The 22,355-nt window shown below is 40.9% G+C and overlaps 1 protein-coding gene across 8 annotated transcripts in view; it reads right to left on the bottom strand.

Annotated features, from left to right (window-relative positions):
- Window positions 1-22,355, bottom strand: part of ROCK2 (Rho associated coiled-coil containing protein kinase 2) — a 157,229-nt gene that overhangs the window by 40,439 nt on the left and 94,435 nt on the right. For 6 of the 8 annotated variants that reach the window (XR_010599429.1, XM_005293112.5, XM_005293114.5 and 3 more), the window contains 7 exons: window positions 21,868-22,128; window positions 13,878-14,022; window positions 6,460-6,598; window positions 4,513-4,604; window positions 3,574-3,733; window positions 2,931-2,994; window positions 2,366-2,377 (listed from right to left, as the gene is read on the bottom strand). Coding sequence is in view for 7 of the 8 variants with exons in the window: in XM_005293112.5 (XP_005293169.1) it covers window positions 2,366-2,377; window positions 2,931-2,994; window positions 3,574-3,733; window positions 4,513-4,604; window positions 6,460-6,598; window positions 13,878-14,022; window positions 21,868-22,128 (873 nt within the window). In the remaining variant the exon portion in view is untranslated. The remainder of the gene's footprint in view (window positions 1-2,365; window positions 2,378-2,930; window positions 2,995-3,573; window positions 3,734-4,512; window positions 4,605-6,459; window positions 6,599-13,877; window positions 14,023-21,867; window positions 22,129-22,355) is intronic. The other 2 variants (XM_065587699.1, XM_065587701.1) reach the window with 1 other exon arrangement.

The following is a 22,355-nucleotide window of genomic DNA, read 5'->3' as shown; positions in this document are numbered from 1 at the left end:
TTTATTCTCTCTAACCCCAACCCTCGAGAGCAGATTCTTTGGATTAGTATCTCCAAAAAACAACCCTATATCAGGCATATGCCCAAAATGCATGACATTTTAAGAATGCCTCTAAGCATGCTCAGGTAGAACACATCATGAAAGAAGGTGAGAATTTCTTAGTCTAACACTTGCACAGAACCTAACTTGTCCCCGTTACATTTTGGAAAACGTCGTATTGCCAGTTCCCAACATTCTAAAACCGTAAGTTAATACACAAAAATTCATGAGACTGGGTTAAAAATCATAAATTTGGGAGTTTTTAATTGCCTTCTGGGCTTTTGAGTCTATAGGGTTCATGTTTTCAAACTTTTTTCTGCAACCATGAGGGGCAAAAACATTTTTTAAAAACCAAAATTTGAAATGGTAACAATTACATGACTCTAGGAGCTGGGGCATTAAGAAAAACATGAAATATTGTGAGATTCGTGATAAAAATTACAAGAGTTGGCAACACAAATACAGCATTTTATCAATCCTTTGTATTTTACAAGTCAGAAATATAGAAAATAAAATATTTGCTATTGAAACGTACAATTGAAGGTACTATGTCACATAGGGTCGGTCCTGGGGCCAGTTTTGTTCAACATCTTATTAATGATCTGGACGATGGGATGGATTGCACCCTTAGCAAGTTTGCAGATGACACTAAGCTGGTGGGAGAGGTAGATATGCTGGAGGGCAGGGATAGGGTACAGAGTGACCTAGACAAATTGGAGGATTGGGCCAAAAGAAATCTGATGAGGTTCAACAAGGACAAGTTTAGAGTCCTGCACTTAGGATGGAAGAATCCCATGCACCGCTACAGGCTGGGGACCAACTGGCTAACCCGCAGTTCTGCAGCAAAGGACCTGGGGATTACAGTGGATGAGAAGCTGGATATGGGTCAGCAGTGTGCCCTTGTTGCCAAGAAGGCTAATGGCATTAGTAGCATTGCCAGCAGATTGAGGGAAGTGATTATTCCCCTCTATTCGGCACTAGTGAGGCCATATCTGGAGTATTGCGTCCAGTTCTGGGACCCCACTACAGAAAAGATGTGGACAAATTGGAGAGAGTCCAGCGGAGGGCAACAAAAGTGATCAGGGGGCTGGGGCACATGACTTATGAGGAGAGGCTGAGGGAAGTGGGCTTGTTTAGTCTGCAGAAGAGAAGAGTGAAGGGGGATTTGATAGCAGCCTTCAACTACCTGAAGTGGGGTTCCAAAGAGGATGGAACTTGGCTGTTCTCATTGTTGGCAGAAGACGAACAAGGAGCAATGGTCTCAAGTTGCAGTGGGGGTGGTCTAGGTTGGATATTAGGAAACACTGTTTCACTAGGAGGGTGGTGAAGCACTGGAATGGGTTACCTAGGGAGGTGGTGGAATCTCCATCCTTAGAGGTTTTTAAGGCCTGGCTTGACAAAGCTCTGGCTGGGATGATTTAGTTGGTGTTGGTCCTGCTTTGAGCAGGGGTTTGGACTAGATGACCTCCTGAAATCACTTCCAATCCTAATCTTCTATGATTCTATGCTTGGTTCTAAAACCACTGGAAGAATTCAGCAGATACTGCATGTAGTTTTAAATGGCAATAGCTTCCTTTTAAAGAACACTAGAAACTCCTAAGCTGCACAGTATGATGGAAAGGAAGTACAGAAGCACAGGATGTATTTATTTTCATGTTTGCATGAGCTTTTTCCACAGCTGTTTTTAAAGGTTTAAAAATTAGCAAACCCTCACAATTTTTAATTAATGGCACAATCCCCTTGATTTACTAAGGGAGGGCTAAGATCAATAGTGGTTAAGGTATTTATTTATTTTGATATACACAAAAATCCTATCAGACTTTCTGCCATCTTAGTGCATGAACTCAGTTGGCAATCCATAAATATTGAATAAACCTTCCTGCTTCAAACACTCACTCCCCTTTGAGGGTCAGTTTTACGCTTATAACCATTCCTTCACCAGTACTGTGTGAAAATTTATTTTTCATGCCCTGGACAAATTAGCGATGAATCACTTAGATGTGGAGCCAAAAATCTACAACGTTCCCTGGAGCAAAATCTTTTGTGGTGAACAGAGCCTTACACATTTATTTGCAAAATAAATTCTGGTTGCCAAATAGGAATTAAAGGTAACTATAGTATAAATCTGAATGAATATTAATCTCATTTCACTTATAACTAACTGTAGGCTCTCTTCTTAAAAGCAATTTACAAGTTCTTTTATTCATAAACAAATTAATCTATTGTTAACAGTTTACTGGGATAAACCTTTAAGATATTATTTAATGTTGACAAAAAATAATGTAACTATCTTAATTTCTTTCATGATTCAAAATAATGCACCTACCTCTTTGCTGTCCTATAAAAAGAAGAAAACATTTTTTTAATTGTGAGCATTAAAAAGAAAACATACAGGAAACATTTCCTACAAATCTTTTTTTTTTTTAAATGGTCTCACCATGCTTAATAAAATTTCAGACTTAGAATATTTTATACTTTGAAGGTTATCGTGGAATCTAATCATGTTTTAATTACAAAATGTTAAAGAACTTACAAATATTTGTTTTATTAGAACTAATAATATTCTCTACTACAGGACATACATTTTCAATGGTTCCAGAAATGTATACAAATGTTAATACAACTTTTTTTTATTTCTAAATGAAACTAATACTATATAAACACAATCCTTTCATCTAAAATTTATACTGCACAATTTCATGTAGTAGTTTGACATTTTCATGTTTACAGATGAAATCTCGGTCAGTAATTATACGGAAATATTCTAACATTAAGTAATACAAACTAGCTATTCATAACTGGATATTGTTTAAATCCACTGTGCAAGTATTAACAGACATAGCAAAATAATTTAAACATACATTAAATGTTTATTTTAGAAAAGTACTTACCTCATTTTTCCTGGATTGCATGGATTCATTTTCTCTACAAGACTGAGGAGAGTCACTTAGCAACCTGTCGGAAAAAAAACAACCCTTATTCAAGTTTTCTACAACTCTAGCAACCATGCCAATCAACTCATTTTAATCAATTCTCTAAAGTCTTAATCTCTGCTAGGCTATTCTCTGAATGAAGCCATTTTTATTCAGTATGAGTTTTCATTTGAATGTTCTCTTGGCCAAAGTGAATGTTCTGACTTTTTCAGTTCAATACAAGTTTCTAATGTTTAAATGAATACTTACAATACACATCACTAATAATGCAAATTCAACATAAATAGTAATGAAAAGAACCAGCCCTAACACAATGTATGCCCTAGTTGTACACTTTTTTCTAAAATTAGCTAATCTAAAAATCCAGTGTATATGCTAGAGCACAACAGCAATTTTATAAGTTACTACATAAAAATTAGAAACATCCAAAAATTGGCATATTTTGATAAATCCAACTTAAATTCCACATTTCAAATATTCAACAAGGGACAGAACTATATCAAGTGTAATTAGATGTGTTTTTTAAAGCAAAAGGAGAGGAATGTAATAAAATAATTTTCAACTATATTTGACAAGATGCACATTAAAATACATCACATACAGATTCTCTCGATAGTAGGTAAATCCTATAAAAGGCAGCTGGTTTCCCACAAAGGCTTTGGGGATTGGAAAGGTTTCCACATCTCCTTTGTCATCCTCAACGTCATCAAAATTACTGCTGTCTATGTCACTGCTAAGCTCAGGTACAACAGGAGCAGCAGCTACAAAGGAAAAAATGGTCAGCTTCATGGTAAGATTCAACATCCTGTTATGGATATATCAACACACTATATAATGAAAGGTAAATATGGCATACACTAATTTCATCAATTAATTTATATTATTTATCACATAGGAGATCCATTAATATCTCTAGATTAATAAAATAATTTTCTTTCTACACCCACATCTGACAAAGTAAATGTTTTGAAATGATCTGTTACCATGCAATACAAAGAAAATAATAAAAAAAATCAGTTTGCTGAGGCAGGCAGTTTTTACTGCACAAAACATACATTTTCTAAATCATCCAGATTTAGGTTACATATTTAATCCCAATTTTAGCTTAATTATATTAAGAATTCAATAAATGCGTCTGATTACAGAAGTTTTGACCAAATGGTAAACTAAAACAGCTACATTTTTGCCAGGGGCAATCAAGTTCTATGAACTTAAACTATTCTAAGTGGTAGGTTAGACTGTACTCATACAAACTTATACAACTTCAGGAGGTAAGTAAGTTGGGAAAGTACAACTGACTAGGTAGTCATTTGTTAAAATAATAAAAAATCATCAAACTCTGTTGTTCAAACAAATGCTCTCTCTATATATTTACAGGATGGCAAAAAGAGAAAATGGGGTATTTATGAACCCATATTGACATATCTTTTACGATAAACAAGAACAATAGTAAGAAAAACAGCTTGAGTCACAAGACCCCTTGAGACACAAAAAATTACTTCACAACAGTTTTGAAAAATATAAATTACAGTTCACTTACTCTCTCGAATGTTATCCCAGTTCCATTGATCGCTCTTAAAGAAAGGGTGCTGTTTAATTTCTTCCACCCCATTTCTCCCAAGTCGCACCTCCCTAAACATAGCAATTAACCCAATTTCACATTAGAAAAATCAGTACTCCATTTTTGTTAAGTAACTTGTGACTTGCACTAAAGTGCACAGAGACTTTAACAAAATTAAGGTTCAAAGAGATATGGGCAGTCAATGTAATTCAGGGTAACTTTGATTAAAATCAACTCATCTGTCGTTTCTCATATTAAAAATGCTCCCAGTTTCTTAGCAGGCACTCTCTCTGCACGTAGTAAAATGGCTAGAATTCTGAATCTGCCACGTGTGGAGTAAAACATTTTTCCATCTAGATTTTGTGTAGAAAGGGAGCACACAGGCACAAGTTTTAAATAAAAAAAAATTAACTGCAAACTTAGAAGGTCTGCCAAACCACATGACAAACCTTAGGACGCAAATGAAGGGAAGTCTGGCTTAGTACACAGAAGGGTTATTCAAAATCCCAGTGAAATAAATATTTCAAAACTTCTATCCTCCTCCCCTAAAAAATAACCCTTACATGCCTTTTGCTTACTTTTACAATAAAGTCACCATGTGGCAAGTTTTAGAAGGGACAACAAACTTATTCTTTATATAAGACTATCTTTTAAGATAGCTCCCAGAACATAAAAACAACTTATAGACTTGAACAAATAGGTCACATGATAGATGTTCATTCCTTCTTGTTATTTTAAGTGCTTCAGTAGTGATGTATACAGAAAGAGGGCATCTGGTTTAAATAAATCCCCCAAGCACACATTTAATATAAACAGGAAGATGTACACACGTGGGGGAAGTACTCCTGGACACTTTTATATTATTAAACTCTTCTAATATATCTCCTCTCCACCTCTCAGTCATCCTAGGTCTTGAACAAGACAAATCCCTACTAAAGCAGCTCTTTCATGAATGGTATTTCTTTAGTTGCATGCAGTCTGGCTCAACAGACCACATAGTCCCTTTTTGAAATACAGAACTAGTACATACCACCAGATACATATTTCTTTATTTAAGTTTTTTTTGTTTTTTTTTTTAAATCAATCATTCTACACAGTCAGTTACTGGGCTAGATTCTCCACTGTGGCCAAGCTCTGTTCAGCACTAGGGAGTATGAGGGCACCAGGGAATTAGTTATCCTTCCGATTCTGTACTGTGTAGCTCTTGTGCCTGTTACAGCATCTCCTAGACTGTCCTAGTGCATGGCATTGGAGGATGAGCATAACAAAGCACAGGTGAGAGGGAGGTGGAGGTGGCTGGGGGGCAAGAACAAGCTACATCAGCTTAATACCAATGAGGAGTTCTACTACACAAGAGGCGATCTCATCTAGCAGTTTACATCCAGAATCATTCCCCTTTCTGGGGAATTAGCTATACTTGTAAATTCTTACCTCAAAAAAAGCATATGAATATTTTCTAAGAAAACTGGAATAACTCTCTGCATAAAATTCTCTATTTGTGATAATGTATTTTTTTCATTATCTACTGAGCGTTGATGACATGCTCGGCGCTTAATGAATGCAAGACAAGTTGGTCCCTGCCTCAAGGAACTCACAATGTATTTCAAACACTGTTATTGTATTTTGGATCTTGTTTGCATGGCACTAGGAAATATTTTCTTTGCGGCAATTTTGAATTCTTAGGAAGAGTGTAGACAATGTAGTTATTGCCAGAAGTACTCATAAAAACACTAGTTTTAGTTAAACATAACACAGAGCTTGCAAAGCAGCCAGCCACTAGAAAGCAGGAGATAATGTTAATTTCTCACAAAATGAGAATGATTTAGATAGCACAATTAAGGAGAAGGAATCCATTGTTCTAGGATACCGTAAGTGTGTTTGCACCCACTATAAGAGAGATTGTACAAATGTAGTAGGCACACCTACCTGTCAGTTAAAAAGTCACAGATGAGGTTCTTTGCATGCTTAGAGATTTCCACATCATCTGGGAAACTTAATGAATTCTTGTGATCCATGATTTTACTATATGTCCCTACCAAGGAGTCTGCATAAAATGGAGTGTCCCCTAAAATAAAACATGCATAAATGTTAAGATTTTAAATTTAAAATTTAAGTATTTTAAGATAAACAGAGAAAGAGGAAAGCAGACCTATAAATTATAAAGTTCAGGCTTATTCTGAAAAATGGCTCTATAAAAATGGGATTGGTTGATCCATGTTCACTGTATCTTTTTTTTTTTTTTAAACCACATGTACTCTGTTTAGGGTGAAAAAAGTTTTCATTGTAAATACCCGCACTACAAACTAAGCCTATGCCCAGGGGAATGAAGCTAGGATATTTCCACCATCATTACTGAAGTTTCCACACATGAAAACAGATCTATCATACTCATACAGTGTCTTTCAATTATGCCCTCAGTGACACCTTTGTAAATCCACTAATTTCAAGGGGCTTGGATAGAAGTGATTGATTGGAACCATTAACCACTTCGGTTGATACATGTTATGGAATCGAATTCACAATTAACTCTTAGTGGGATCAGTTCTGCACTTCTAAGAAGAACAAACAGCAATCAAAATGTATTTGTCACCAAAGTGATCAGCTAACACTCGGAATATGCAAAAAGAACAGATCCATTGACCAACAAGCGGCCATTTTTACATAATTCTCTTTCAGAGTTGAAACATCTTTAATGAAAAAGAAACCCGAAGAATATGTTTAGTGACCAAGTTACCTATTTCGTCCATCAGGAGAAAAACATTCAGCAGGAAAAAAAAAGCATTCTGGTTATCAGCAATTAGAACATTTTCACCATGTGGAAAGTTTATTAGTCTCTACAAATTAATACACAGAAGCCATTTTGCTCTTGAGGAGGATATAAAAGAGAAGAACCAACACAAGTAGGCTTCAAGAAAGAGAACAAGTTAGCATGTACATTAGTGTCAATTAAACTCTCAGACTCTTCTGTGACCTCCCAACTAGTCCTAGTTTGGTTCCTACAGGAATCATCTATCAGATGCACAAATTCCATGGTCTACCAATGCTCCCTCCTTCTTCACCCTAAAAGGGTCGCTCTCCACTTTTCTCTTCAGCACCATCATAAAAGGCTCCTATCAAGGCCATTCATCACCACCCTAGTATCCCCTCAACTAAGGCAATCCCTCTCTTGGCAGCCCAGTTCTCTGCTTTCCAACTAGTACTTCAGTTTTGCATCTAACGTACAATAAAATGTAGTACAATTTAATTTGGTGTAGCACAGGGGTCGGCAACCTTTCAGAAGTGGTGTGCCGAGGTTTCGCGTGCCAGTAATACATTTTAACATTTTTAGAAGGTCTCTTTCTATAAGTCTATAATATATAAACAAACTATTGTTGTATGTAAAGTAAATAAGATTTTTAAAATGTTTAAGAAGCTTCATTTAAAATTAAATTAAAATGCAGAGCCCCCTGGACCAGGACCCGGGCAATGTGAGTGCCACTGAAAATCAATTCGCATGCCGCCTTCGGCACGTGTGCCATCGGTTGCCTACCCCTGGTGTAGCACCTTTCATATAAACTGTATCCCAAAATGCTCTACAGCCTTATTTTTAATATATATTAAAATTGATGAACTATTAAGAAGTGAAGCCAAGAGAGAACAGGTATTTTCAGCTGAAATTTGAAATAAGGAAATCAACAAGGCCAGGAGATTCAACAGCTGTTCCTGATTGCAAGAGCTGCAAAGGATTGTGTTAAAAAAAAACAAAGTGTCCAGAGTTATATTAGCAGAAGGAATGGAAGGCAACAGAAAGCAGGATTGTTTGACAAACTGAAGCAAGTCTGCCGCAGTGTTCCCTCTAATTTTTCTCACCCATGTGCAGAATGAATTTTGTTATGTGCACCAATATGGAGGTGATGTGTGACACGTCACCTTCATATTGGTGCACATAACAAAATTCATGTGGTGGGAGTGGGGCCGAGGGGTTTGGCGTGTGGGAGGGGGCTCAGGGCTGGGGCAGAGGGTTGGGGTGTGGGCTCTGGGGTGGGGCCGGGGATGAGGAGTTTGGGGTGCAAGAGAGTGCTCCAGGCTATGGCGGGGAGAGAGAACTCCCCCCAGTTCTCTCTCCCCACAGCATCTGCAGGGGTGGGTGCGCAGCAGGTTGGGAGCCGGGCTAGGTTGGGGGAGGGGCACCTCTTCCCTGGCCGCAGCAGGTCCGGGGCTGGGTTGGGACTGGGGGAGGGACACCCCTCCTCTGGCTCTGGCAGGTCCCAGCTGGGCAGGTTCCCGGAGTGCCTGCGCGGCACTAAACAGGCTGCTGTGCGGCCGCACAGCTTACAGAGAACTTAGGTCTACTGAGGTATTTAAAACGGAAAAGGTAATTTTGAACTGGATCCTAAAATTAATGAGGTAGCATTGGAGTGGTTTTAAGATGGGGATGATATAGCTGAACTTCGTGTGTGTGAGAAGACAAGCAGCTTGTCTACATATCCTTGATGGGACTTGGTAATGAAAAGAAGCAATCTGCAATAGTCCAAGTAAGAAGAGAGGAAAGCATGGATGCGGACTTCAGTGAAGTTGGACTTTAGGCAGTATTGTACATGGGCAACTGTTGCTGAAATGTTGAGAAAAATATTCACAAATAACATACATACAGGAGGAGTAAATCAGAGATAAGCAAGACGTCAATTATATGTATTGTCGGGTTCAAGTCAAAGAGGCAGATTGATGATGCTCTTATTTAAGAGAAAACACTTATATGTGTAAACATTTAGTTGAATGAAGTTGAGCCACAGCTCAGTATAAGGAGAGAGCGTGCACAAGCAGGAGTCATTGAAAGGTATCAAAAGGTAGACATAGTTGAGTATCATGACTGTAAAGTAGTTAAAGGCTGAAATAAGATGTCTGAGGAGAAGGTAGATGGAAAAAGCAAACTGATAACCAAACTATTGTGAGATACAAAGGAGCAGGAGAGATGGAGCAGTCATCAGCACCCAAAAAAGACTGGTTGTACAAATAACAGTGGATCCAGGACAGGAGGGGAAAAGGGAGGCTCATGTAACTACCATATGAAGGTAATGCTGGGAGACAAAATGATCCACATTGTCAAAGCCTTAATTAAGGTCATGAAGAATGAACAGAGAAAAGGAAATATCAGCAGTAAGGATGGAGGAACTATAACTAGGTTAAAACCTAAACAGAAACAGTTATCTCATTCCCAGGAGAGGAGATGGGAGAATAGGAAAAATCTAAGGGGGAAAAGGAGTTCAGAAGAGCTGGCAGTTTTTCAAGGAGACAATATTAAAGGAACAACTGCAAACTATCCTGATATGAAGGAAAGATATTACGAAGCCAATACAGCTGCATCAGGAGCTCTTCAATTACTTGAAAACCAAAAAGGAATCCTACAAGAAATAGAAACATGGACACATTGCCAAGGAGGAGTACAAAAGAATAGCACAAGCATGTAGGGACAAAATACAGACAGGTTAAGGCACAAAATGAGTTACACCTAACAAGGGACATATAGGGCAATAAAAGAGAAAGATGAAAGAAAGTGAAGGTCTACTACATAGCAGGGAAGAAGAGATAATGGACACCACCAAGAAGGCTGAGACGTTTAATGCCTATTTTGTTTCAGTCTTCTCTAAGAAAGAGAATTGTATCCAGATGCTTAATACAATTAATATTAACAAGGGGGGAGGGGCACAAACCATAGGGAAATAAAAAGTTAAAGAATATTTAGAAAAGTCAGATATATTCAGGTGGGCAGTCTTTAATAAAATTCACACTAAGATGCTTAAGTCTTAAAGTAATAGTTGAAGCAATCCCGGAACCATTAGTGATTGTCTTAGAGCGCTCATAGGGTAGGTCTACTCTGCAATTAGACACTTGCAGCTGGCCCTAGTCAGTTGACTCGGGCTCCCGGGACTTGGACTGTGGGGCTGTTTAATTGTGGTGTAGACGTTCTGGCTTGAGCTACAGCCTGAGCTCTGGGACCCTCCAACCTCGCAAGGCCCTAGACTCTGGGTTCCAGCCCAAACCCAGATGTCTACACCGAAATTAAACAGCCCCGCAAGCCACAGTCAGCTGGCACGGGCCAGCTGCAGGTTTTCAATTGCAGTGGAGACATAACCATAGAGGAAGGTGTGGCAGCCCTATGCTCTGTCATGGTGTCTGGATGGCCAATTGTCGGTCAGAAGGTCACATCGGTGTCGTGTGCAGCACCTTGGTGTCGTGTGCAACACATTGGGGCCGTGTGACCATTCTCGAACCTTCCGCCTGGTCAATTGTGGGTCACATTGGTACCGTGTGCTACAATTCCAGCGTGCCGTGTGCATAAGCTTAGCGTGCCGGGTGCAGTGTCTGTGTGCGTAGAGGGCACCAGCTCGGAGCCTGGTTGGTGTAGGAGCGGAGACCCAATTAGATGCTAGCACGTGCAAGGGTCTTCGAACAAAACTATGTCACTGGCCTAAATCAGCAGGAGTGTCTGCGTGTTAGCTGGAAGGCCTGATAACCCTTTCAGCCAGGATCTCCTCCGGATTTAGCCGGCTCGTGTCGTGTCATCTCGGGTTACATATCATCATGTCCCTGGTGTCTGTACTGCTGGTCAGCTGCGCCTGGAGTGTGGTATGTACATATTAATATTTGTAGATATTCTGTTTGTTAGGCCTTTTTTCTTTATTACTTGATACCAAATCTCATGTGTAGTGTATAGAGGACGAATTGTTACAGTTTACTCAGTTTTGTATGTTTGTTCTGGTTTGTCAGTGAATAGTTGGTTGTAAATTATCTGACTCTTTGCTGTTAAGTGTACATAGACTGTTTTATATTACTGCTCTGGTGATATTTTTGGTTGGTTACTTGTTCCTATTTCAATTGAATTTGTACTGTTAGTTGGTAAAGGTGCTCCTCCCCAGCCCAAGTTGTGATTTATCCCCCATTAATAAACGGCCACCTGTTTTGAATTACAATCTGCCTCTTTCTCAATTTTCCTCTTCCACTCGAATCCTCATTCAAACCTGTATTGGTCTCGGACAGAAGGGTGAGGTCCCAGAGGACTGGAGAAGGGCAAACATAGTACCTATCTTCAAAAAGGAGAACAAAGAGGACCCAGGTAATAATAGACCAGTCAGACTAACTATGATACCTGGAAAGATACTGGAGCAAATTATTAAACAATTTATAAGCACCTAGAGGATAATAAAGTGATAAGTATTAGCCAACATGGATTTGTCAAGAACAAATCATACCAACCCAACCTAGTTTCCTTCTTTGATAGGGCTACTGGACGGAGGGGATTTTAGTAAAGCTTTTGACACCATCCCAAATTACAGTCTTTTAAGCAAACTAGGGAAATGTGGTCTAGATCAAATTGTTGAAAGGTGGGTGCACAACTGGTTGAAAGACCAAGATATCAGTGGTTTCCTGTCACACTGGGAGGACTTATCTAGTGGGGTCCTCGGGGTGTTTCCTGGTCTAGTACTATTCAATAGTTTCATTAATGAATTGGAGAAAGGAGTGAAGAGGATGCTTATAAAATCTGCAGAAGACACCATGCTAGGAGGGGTTGCAAGCACTTTTGAATTCTAATCCTATCCTCTAAATAATCTGGATAAATTGGATAATTGGTCTGAAACCAACAAGATGAAATTCAATAAAGACAATTCAAAGTACTACACTTAGAAAGGAATAATCAAATGCACAAATACAAAATGGGAAATAATTGGCTAGGCAGTTGTACTGCAGAAAAAGATCTCAGGGTTATAGTGGATCACAAATTGAATACAAGTCAACAATGTGATGCAGCTGTAAAAAGAAGGCTAATGTCATTCTGGGATGCATTAACAGGAGTATCATACGGAAGACATGGGAGGTAACTGTCCTGCTCTACTCAGCACAGATGATGCCTCAGACGGACTACTGTGTCCAGTTTTGGGTGCCACACAAAGAAGGATTTGGACAAATTCGAGAGTGTCCAGAGGAGAGCAGCAAAAATGATAAAAGGTTTATAAAACCTGACTTATGAGGAAAGGGTAAAAAAAACGGGCATGTTTTCTTCTTCAGAAAATAAGACTGAGGAATCTGATAACAGTCTTCAAATACGTTATGGGCTGTTATATAAAGGATGGTGATCATCTGTTCTCCATGTCCACTGAAGGTAGGACAAGAAGTAATCAGATTAATCTGCAGCAAGGGAGATTTAGGTTACATATTAGGAAAAACTCTCTCACTATCAGGGTGGTTAAGTACTAAAATAGGTTACCAAGAGATGTTGTTGAAACTCAGTCATTAGAGGATTTTAATAACAGGTTAGACAAATGCCTGTCATGGATGGTCTAGGTAAACTTGGGCCTGCCTCTGGGCAGGGAGAATTTCGAGGTCCCTTTCAACCCTATATTTCTATGGTTCCAAGAGACACACTGAGACAAACAGGAAAGAAGTAAAGAAGAGAAAAGCATGCAGAAGAGAAGGAAATGAGGTTGAGGAATAAAAGGGGGGGGGGAAATTAACAGAGATGGAGAAACGTGGTAATTAGAAGCATCACAAACAAGATGGGCCATAGGAGAGGAAAATATATACAAACCATGAAGTATCATTAATTCTCCCAAATGAAACCCCAGATTATAGAAAAAACTGAGCTAGTGAGCCCCTCAACGATAAAAACTCAGGCTCTCAAAATACTGGTGTTCCCCACATTTCATTTGATAATGTACTGGAGGAGAAAAAAGAGGTCCCAACCACAAAATAGAAATGAAAATGACGTTCTGTCATGGCACTACAGGACAGACTTAACACCTTAACTATTAAAGTACATTGATTAAATTGTTCCCGGGATGCAAATTACTAATTAGCCTTCATAAGTCAATTTCTCTTCATCCTCAGAGGAACTAACGCTTCAATGACTGCAGACTTGGGAGGAGCTTTCCTGCCCCCAGAACCTTAAAAACATATCTGTTCCTGCAGTGTTCCCAGAACATGCTGGTATGGATAGTGAGTAATCATGCTCAGTTCCAGACTCCTCACCAGTGCTCCGATATTAGACTACAAAGTTGGTTTACAACCTTGGATGGCTAGGATCCTCTATAATGGCTCTAATATTCAAATACATTACATGCCCTAATGGTCCAGTGCTTTACAATAGAAAATCCTGATTGGAGAGTACAAGAATTAGCCAAAAGCAGAAACAATCACAGGCTGAACTGTCTTGATGCAACCATATGTCTTACTTGTTGCTATATAAGGATAATTGAATCATAAAAGCTCTTGAATAGAAGTTTCCAGAAGAGAGAGAGAGAGAGAGAGAGAGAGAGAGAGAGAGAGAGTGTGTGTGTGTGTGTGAATTAATGAATTAAATTATTACTCACCAACAAGCATCTCAAAGAGAAAAACTCCTACAGACCACCAATCGCACTCCCGTCCATAGCAGCCATCACCTCCTTGTGACTTCAAGACTTCAGGCGATATGTAGTCAGGTGTTCCAACAGCTGTATCACAGCGCACCATACCAGTCTACGTAATTGCAAAAAATTGCAAGTAATAATCCATTTAATTGAAACAATACAATAAACAGAGTGCTTCACCAAAATTAAAATTAACCCATTTATGTTATTTTGAGAAAAACATGTCCCAAAGTAAGTAGTTTGGGAAACATTTAAGGCCTTCAAAAGTTCCTATTCCAGAAGTGCTTTCTGACAAAATGACTATTCCTGGTAACTCCTATTATTTCTTTTTTAAAGCATATCTTTCAAGATTGAAAAAAAAATTAAAAAGGAAATGTGACTTAGCCTAGGTTCCACCAGTATTAACAAAGCTGAGCATGCATACTATGGGATCAGGCCCACTGAAGTCGATGACTCAAATGACTTCAATGTGCTTTGGATTAGGCCCTAGAAGAGCAGACCAATACAGACACAACTTTTTTTTGGTTAGGCACTAAGTCCAGTTGGGGGCTGAGTTTTTTGGTCTTGTTTTGTTTTTATTTTAATGTTTGAGACCAATATAAATTAAAGGAAAAGCTATTTTGGAAGAATGGGACGGTTAAGCTCTACAAGAAAATACAATTTTTAAAGCCAAGCACAGGTTTTATCCCTAAAAACACTTGCTAGTACCTCATTAATTTGGCAACATAAAGGCCCTGACTATCCATACTCCTTGCTCCTAGCTGAACAATCAATAAAAGTAGAGTCAATGTCAGGTCTGCTAGCACACTGGTTCAAAGTGATACGAGTTCAACTTCCCTAAATTCAAGCTTCAACTAGGTTTATTCCAGTGACACCAGATTTGCTGAGGCCTGCCAAGCTCCCCGCCCCCCTCGAGTTATTTTATTCTTCGAGTGCTTGTTCATGTCGAATCCAGTCAGGTGACTTCCAAGCTCTACCCCGGAGGTGGAGTCGGCGTTAAGGAATTGGATAATGCTGATTGGAGCACCGCTCTGCCGAAAGCTGCATCATCTCTAGTGTGCTGTGTGATGGCATAGTGAGAGATGAACGTATGTACTGAGGACCAAGTAGCTGCCCTACAGATTTCCTGTATCGGCACCTGGGCCAGGAACGCGGCTGAGGACGCCTGTGCCCTTGCGGAATGAGCCTCCACTCCAGACGTCTATACCACTCATCCTGGAGTACCTTTTGCACTTCAACCAACAAAGCCTGGCAGCGTCATCCAGCAAGATACACCTTGCTGCTATTTCGGCCTTCCATCCAGGCACGTCTGGATGCTCCATATTCGCTAACGCTATAGTAGAATGTTTCCTTAAGGGACTGGAACGGATATATCCTCGGGTTAGACAGTCTCTTCCAGCATGGGACATTAACTTGATCCTCTCCAGATTAATGGGATCCCCAATTTGAACCGCTGGTGACTTGCTCCCTTCTCTACTTGTCATGGAAGGTAGCCTTCCTGGTCACCATCACATCAGCCAGGAGAGTATCAGAGTTAAAGGCCCTTACCTCCGATCCATCCTACACGTTCTTCCACAAGGACAAGGTGCAACTCAGACCTCACACGGCCTTTCTCCCTAAGGTAGTGTCACAATTCCATAGTAGTGAAGACATTTTTCTACCTGTCTTCTATCCCAAGCCCCACAACAGTACCCAAAAGCAAAGGCTGCAGACAAAACCAGGAGCTCTTTAAAAAATAAACGTAGCATAAAAAATGGTTACTGACCTTCCGTAACTGTTGCTCTTCAAGATGTGATGCTTACGTCCATTCCACATGAGGTGTGTGCACGCTGCGTGCACCATTGCTGGAGATTTTTCCCTCAGTGGTATCCCTCGGGTCAGCTCCAGCGCCTTCTGGTGCCCCACACTTATGAGCCAGTATAAGGGGCGCCGCCAACTCCACACCTTCTCAGTTTCTTCTTGCCAGTTAACTCTGACAGACGGGTAGGAGGATGGATGATGCAATGAATATGAGCAATACATCTCAAAGAACAATAGTTACGGAAGGTCAGTAACCATTTTCTCTTCTTTGAGTGCCTGTTCACGTCCGTTCCACGTTTGGTGGCTCATGAGCAGTACCCAAGGCAGTGGGCTCGGAGTTCATGCAGAAGAGGACTGCAACGCTGCTCTCCTGAACCTCACGTCCTCACGAGACTGTTGGGTGATGGCGTTGTGGGATGAGAAGGTATGCATTGATGACCAGGTTGCAGCCCTGCAGATGGATTGGATTGCTTTCAGCAATCGCAAATACAGGAGGTTATCCAGGATGATATTTTCTGGGCTGAAACTGGTAGGCCTTTCATCCTCTCTGTAATTGCCACAAAAGAATTGTGTGAATCTGTGGAACAGTTTAGTCCTCTCAAGGTAGAAGGCGAGGAAATGCCTAACATCCAATGAGTGAAGCCACTGATCTTCTGAATTCTTGTGAGGCTTCGCGAAGAAGACTGGCAGTAAAATGGCCTGGTTGCTATGGAACAGCAAAACTTTGGCAGGAAGGCTGAATGGGAGTGCACCTGGACCTTGTTCTTGAAGAACAAGGTGTACGGTGGTTTTAATGTCAGGGCCCTGATTTCAAGAGACCCATCTGGCTGAGGTAAACACTACCAGGAAGGTGACCTTCCAGGAGAGAAGCAACAGAAAGCACAATGCTAGAGGCTAAAAGGGAGGGCCCGTGAGTTTTGATAGGATCAGGTTTAAATCCCATGGGGGGGGGGGGGGGATAAATTTGCAATCCTGAGAGTAAAGTCTCTCCAATTCCTTAAGAAAAAGAATGGTCATCTCGTGAGAAAAAAATGACTTACTGCCCACTAGCGGGTAGAAAGTCGAAATTGCTGCCTGATGCACCTTGACAGATGTGAAGGCTAGACCTTGTTGTTTTAGATGGAGAAAGTAATCCAGAACACACTGAAGGGAAGACCGAGTCGGAGAGAGGCCCCATTTGGGACAACCATATTGAGAAATGCTTCCATTTCGTGAGGTAGGTATCCCTAGTGGACGACTTCCTACTACACAGAAGGACCTGTCGAACTTGTTCCGAACAGGCTTGTTCCATCGGGTTCAGCCATATAACTTCCATGCAGTCAGGTGAAGGGACCCGAGGTTCAGGTGGAGTACATGGCTGATCTTGTGAGATCAGGTCCAGACAGAGTGGGAGCAGTAGCGGGGGTACTAATCTAGGAGCTGAGGGGTGAAAACATTATCTGATAAGTCTAGCAGTGTGCCAAATCAGTGTTCGTGCGGCCATGCCAGGGCTATAAGAATAACTCTCACCATGTCTCGCTTGATTTTCAGAAGCACCTTGTGAATCAGAGGAACTGGTAGAAATGCGTAGAATAAGAGCTCTGTCCATGGAAGGAGGAAGGCATGGGAGCCCAGACTGTGCCCAATGCAGTGAGCAAAACTGATGGAATTTCCAGTTTTGCTTGGCTGCAAACTGGTCAACCTAGAGAGATTTCCCACCTTTGAAAGATGAACCTGATGACCTCTGGGTGAAGGGACCACTCATGGTGAGAGGAGAAATATCTGCTGAGGTAGTCTGCCAGGGCATTCTGGGCTTCCAGAAGATGAGAAGCCTTGAGGTGGATGGAGTCCTTCATGCAGAAGTCCCATAGACAGATGGCCTCCTGACACAAGGCGAAGGAGCATGCTCCTTCCTGTTTACTGATGGAGAACATGGCTATGGTGCCGTCAGTACCTGCACTACCTTGCCTGCGATCTGGGGAAGGAACACTTGGCAAGCCAAGCAGACGACTCTGAGCTTCCAGACATTTATGTGCAAGGAGAGTTCTTACTGGGACCACAGGCCCTGAGTTAATCAAGGTGGGCTCCCCAACCTAGGTCTGAAGCGTCCGAAACTAGGGACACTGATGGCTGGAGGGTGACAAAGGGAACATCCGCCATTACCATCTGGGGGTCCTTCCACCAGTCAAGGGAGGCAAGGACTGGGGCTCGACAGCAAACACAGAGTCCAAGTAGTGACTGTTCAGAGAGTACATTGAAGCTAACCACGTCTGCAGAGACCTGAGGCACAGCCTTGCGTGCCATAGCCTGTAAGTGTACGCGGCCATGTATCCCAGTAGCTTGAGGAAAACCCAAGCTATTGTGATCAGTTAAGCCATGACCTTGGATATCAGGTCCGACAAAGTCTGGAATCACACCCTTGTAAGGAAGGCTCTGGCCTGAGTTGAGTCTAGCACTGCCACGATAAACTCAATTCTCTGTACTGGAATGAGTCGACTTCTGTTGACAACAGGCCCAGTGCTTGGAAGTTGGCTTGGACCAGGCTGATGCTTTTCTTTACTTCAGCCTCTGAATGACCCTTGATCAGCCAGTTATTGAGATATGGGTAGACTTGAACGCCTCGCCTTCTGAGAAAGGCAGCTACCAACGCCGTGCCTTTCGTAAAAACCCAGGAGGCTGAGGACTGGCCAAAAGGGAAAATGGTGAATTGGTAAGGAGTCTGGTTTATACTAAATCTGACAAATCTTCTGTGGCCATGGAAGATAGAAATGTGAAAATAAGCGTCCTTCAAGTTGAGGGCCCCTGGATCCAGGGAGGGAATGATTGAGGCCAGGGAGACCATGCAGAACCTTAGTTTCTTGAGATAATTGTTGAGGCGATGCAGGTCCAGGATGGGGAAAAAGCCCCCCTGGGCCTTTGGGATTAGGAAATATCGTGAGTAATATTTCAATTTTTGAGGTAACTCTTTCCACAGCCCCCACCGGTAAGAGGATCTGCAGCTCCTGGAGTAGGAGTTGCTTGTGAGAAGGGTCACTGAAGAGGGACAGGGATGAGGGGTGGGAGAGAGGAGTGGATGAAAACTGCAAGGTATAACCATACACCACTGTACTTAGCACCCAGTGGTCTGATGTGATGTGGGACCACGCCGAACTGAAGTGGGAATCAGTCCAAAAACACAGGAGGAGCAAGGATCCGAGGCGGAAACTGGTATAGCGCCCTTGGGCACACCTTTTAAAAGCCTGCTTGGGTCCACCAGAGTAGCTATGCAATCCTGGCAGTGAGGTTGAGGTGGATGGGAGCAACTGATGGCGCTTGTAACCTCTGCTTTTTCTTTTGTACAGGTCCTGTCTCAGTGGTGGAGCCGAGAAGTGGGCTGGCTGTTGAAGCCATACCTCTCCAAAGTGGGAGGGAGAAAAGATGGGGTCTGCCACAGGGCTCTGACCAGACCCATTACCACCTTGTTAATGGGTAGGGCCGCCTTAAATGGTGCTGCTGCATCTAGAAAGTCAATGAGGCTGAGAGAGAATTCCTAGAGCTCCTCAATCTCTAGCCCCAGGTTAGCTGCTACCCACTTCAGAAACTCCTGATGGGCTCTAAAGTCACCTTGCGGCAGTGAGCCACTCGGTCCCGAGACGTCCTCATCTGGGGACGAGGAGGAGGAAGAAGAGGCCTCTACTGGAAGGTCAGGGCTGTTTTCTCATCTTCAGTTTTAATTACCTCCATGTGGCCCACGTCTTGTGCATCAGTACTGGGAGTTGGTGTCCAGTGCCGAGCGGAGTGAAGCGGGATCCCGCCCCTCAGAAGCAACCGAGTATCGCAGGTGAGAAGATGGACATGGTACGGAGGGAAACCCCCATGGATTTCTGAATGGCCATTGCATAGGCCATTGTCCACCTGGCCAGGTATTGGTGGGGAGACCTGTACTGAGGTCCAGAAGCACATAGGGCAGGTACCAGTGGTGGCACTTGCGCTGGGTGTAGGGCTCCACCTAAGACTCAGACGACGAGTCCACCCGAGGTGACCAAGGGGAGTGGTACTCCTCACTTCCGCCATCTGGTACCGAAGGTCCGGAGACCAGTGGCTGAAGCAAGAGGAGTTATTCCAGTAACCATCAGGGGCGGTAAGAAGGAACTGAGTGGGTGTGAGGCCAGTGGCGCCCGTATACCACCACACAGAGGGTGCTAGAGTCAACCTGACGGATATCACTGAGGGAAAAATCTCCAGCAATAGTCCATGCTGTGCGCACGCACCTAATATGGTATGGGTATGAGCAAGCACTTGAAGAAAAACAAGTTAAGGGTTCATACTAAGCAGATCAAATACTATTTTTACCTTATTTCAATTAAAAGTAAAACGAGGCCCATTATCACATTAAGTTTAGTCTCAGACGACTAAACAAATTTGGCTTACTGCAAGCAAAGTGTCAGTCAGGGTTCTGAATATCTATACAGGGAAAGGATCAGAGAATCTGTTCAGAGAATGGGAACCTGGAAAGCCTTATAGAATTTGTACAATGAAAGATGCAAAGCCCGAAGGCATAAGCCACCTAATATGTAGCCTAATAATATCAGTACAGATAGGGTTGTCCAATCGGACATTTACTGCTACACGGTTCCATTATATTTATTTATTTATTTGGATTTAACATTTAAAAGAACACTTATTCAAAAGCACCCTGAAAATAATTAGACTTACAGTAACAACCTGGCAACATATATAACTAATATAAAAATTAATTAACTCTGCCAGTCAGCAGCCTTACATAATCAAAGTAAGTGTATGTAAGCCATGGCGGTCCCAGGATATTAGAGAGACAAGGTGGGTGAGGTAATATCTTTTAGTGGACCAACTGCTGAAGTTGGTCCATTAAAAGATATTACCTCCGCCATCTTGTCTCCCAAATAATCAAATTAAGATAAACAACCCATCTACCCATGGAATAGAATCACTGTGGCATTAACAAAATGAAGTAACTAAATGATACTAGAAATGAAGACTTTTACATTTCTCAATAAGCTTATAAAATACCATATGAGGAAAAAAGACACCTGTATTTCAGAGTACATTTGCAGTTACTATAAAAGGGTATTACTCTAAAATATATTACAAAAAAAAAAAATACTGGAGAAAAGAAGTTAAATAGGTTGCAAAGGAAGAAGAACCTATTTTGTATAAGTAATAGATGCAAATTCTAGCACAACATAGCAGAAGAAAGCAGTAAAGTAGTATCCTTCAGGCCAAAATAAACTCCTGTTAAGTCAAAGCTGATAAAACAAAGGAACACCAATATTAAAATATTAGAGAAACATTTTAAAATGAAGGGTAATGAACATAACACAAAGTTCATGACAACTTACGGTACCTTTGTAGAGTGAAACACAATGGGGGGGGGGGGGAAATATGTGTAATTACAGAGTAATTTCACTGTTTACTTTTTACTCTTCACTTAACAAGAACAAAGTGTAAACTGAAAAATACAGAAGATTTTAAAAGTCTGCTTTAAAATGTTATTAGTAGTCCAAATAAGGCTTTTTTATAACCATATGAGTTTATCTTGAAACTATCACATTAAAGAATGTGGTCCATTAGGCAGTACATTTTAACATGTGGGCAATGAAAAAATAGAGTATTTTGAATACTAGCAATAAGCAGTCCCAATCAGTGCATCACACTTCATTAGTCACTTTAATCTAAATTTTTAAGTTGAAAACCACTAGGGGGTGCTGTCGGAGCAATTATATATGTAATGACTATATGGGACTATGTAAATTGTTGCCTCTTCAGTAACAATTTCATTTATACCAAAGTGTCAGTTTATAAACTGCTCCAAGATTACTAATGTTGAAATTAGGAGTTGTCTCATGAGCTGTTCAAACATTTGGCTAAAGAATGAACACACAGAAATTCATAAACATACATGCTCCCAGAAACAACAAAAAGTAGGTCTCTTTCTTTTGTCGCCATCCCAGAATAGTTTATTATGGGCCAATGTCACAAAACACAGAAGGTCCCTCCCTCTACTTAAAATTAGATAACAAGGAATATTCTGCCAATCAAGAAGCTCAATTAGCTGAACATTCCTTTATTCCTTATATCCCTGAGTAATTTACAATAAAATAAAACCTGAACATTCTCTATCTTTGTGGTAGATAAAATATTTAATTTGCATACTTACTTCATCCATTTTCATACAGGTACCAAAATCTGCCAACTTCAGATGCCCATGTTTATCCAAAAGCATATTGTCAGGCTTCACATCTCTGTGTATCAAGCCCATGGAGTGAATTGCATCCAAAGCAAGGACAACTTCAGCTGTGTAAAATTTGGCCCATTTTTCAGGCACATCATAATTGCTCATAAGGTTTACAAGATCTCCACCCGGCATGTATTCCATTACCATATACAAGTATCGGTCATCTTGAAAGGCACAAAAGAGCTAAAGAAAAGAAGGAAAATTACTTGAGGGATATTTGAAAAGCAACCATCTTTCTATTATGGTTTCATTAAACTGTTCTTAGATAATCAGAGATTTTCAAGATTGTTGTAAGGCAAGTTCAATTTTTTTTAAAGTTTCTAATAAAGACTTTGCTTAATTTAACAGGAATCTAACATCTGCTAAACTTTAAAACTGCCTTATCTCACAATCTTAAAAAAAACTACTAA

Source organism: Chrysemys picta, chromosome 3, assembly GCF_011386835.1.
Source record: "Chrysemys picta bellii isolate R12L10 chromosome 3, ASM1138683v2, whole genome shotgun sequence".
NCBI classification, from domain to species: domain Eukaryota; kingdom Metazoa; phylum Chordata; order Testudines; family Emydidae; genus Chrysemys; species Chrysemys picta.
The sequence above is the reverse complement of the archived record's forward strand: the minus strand, read 5'-3'. Positions and strand labels throughout refer to the sequence as shown.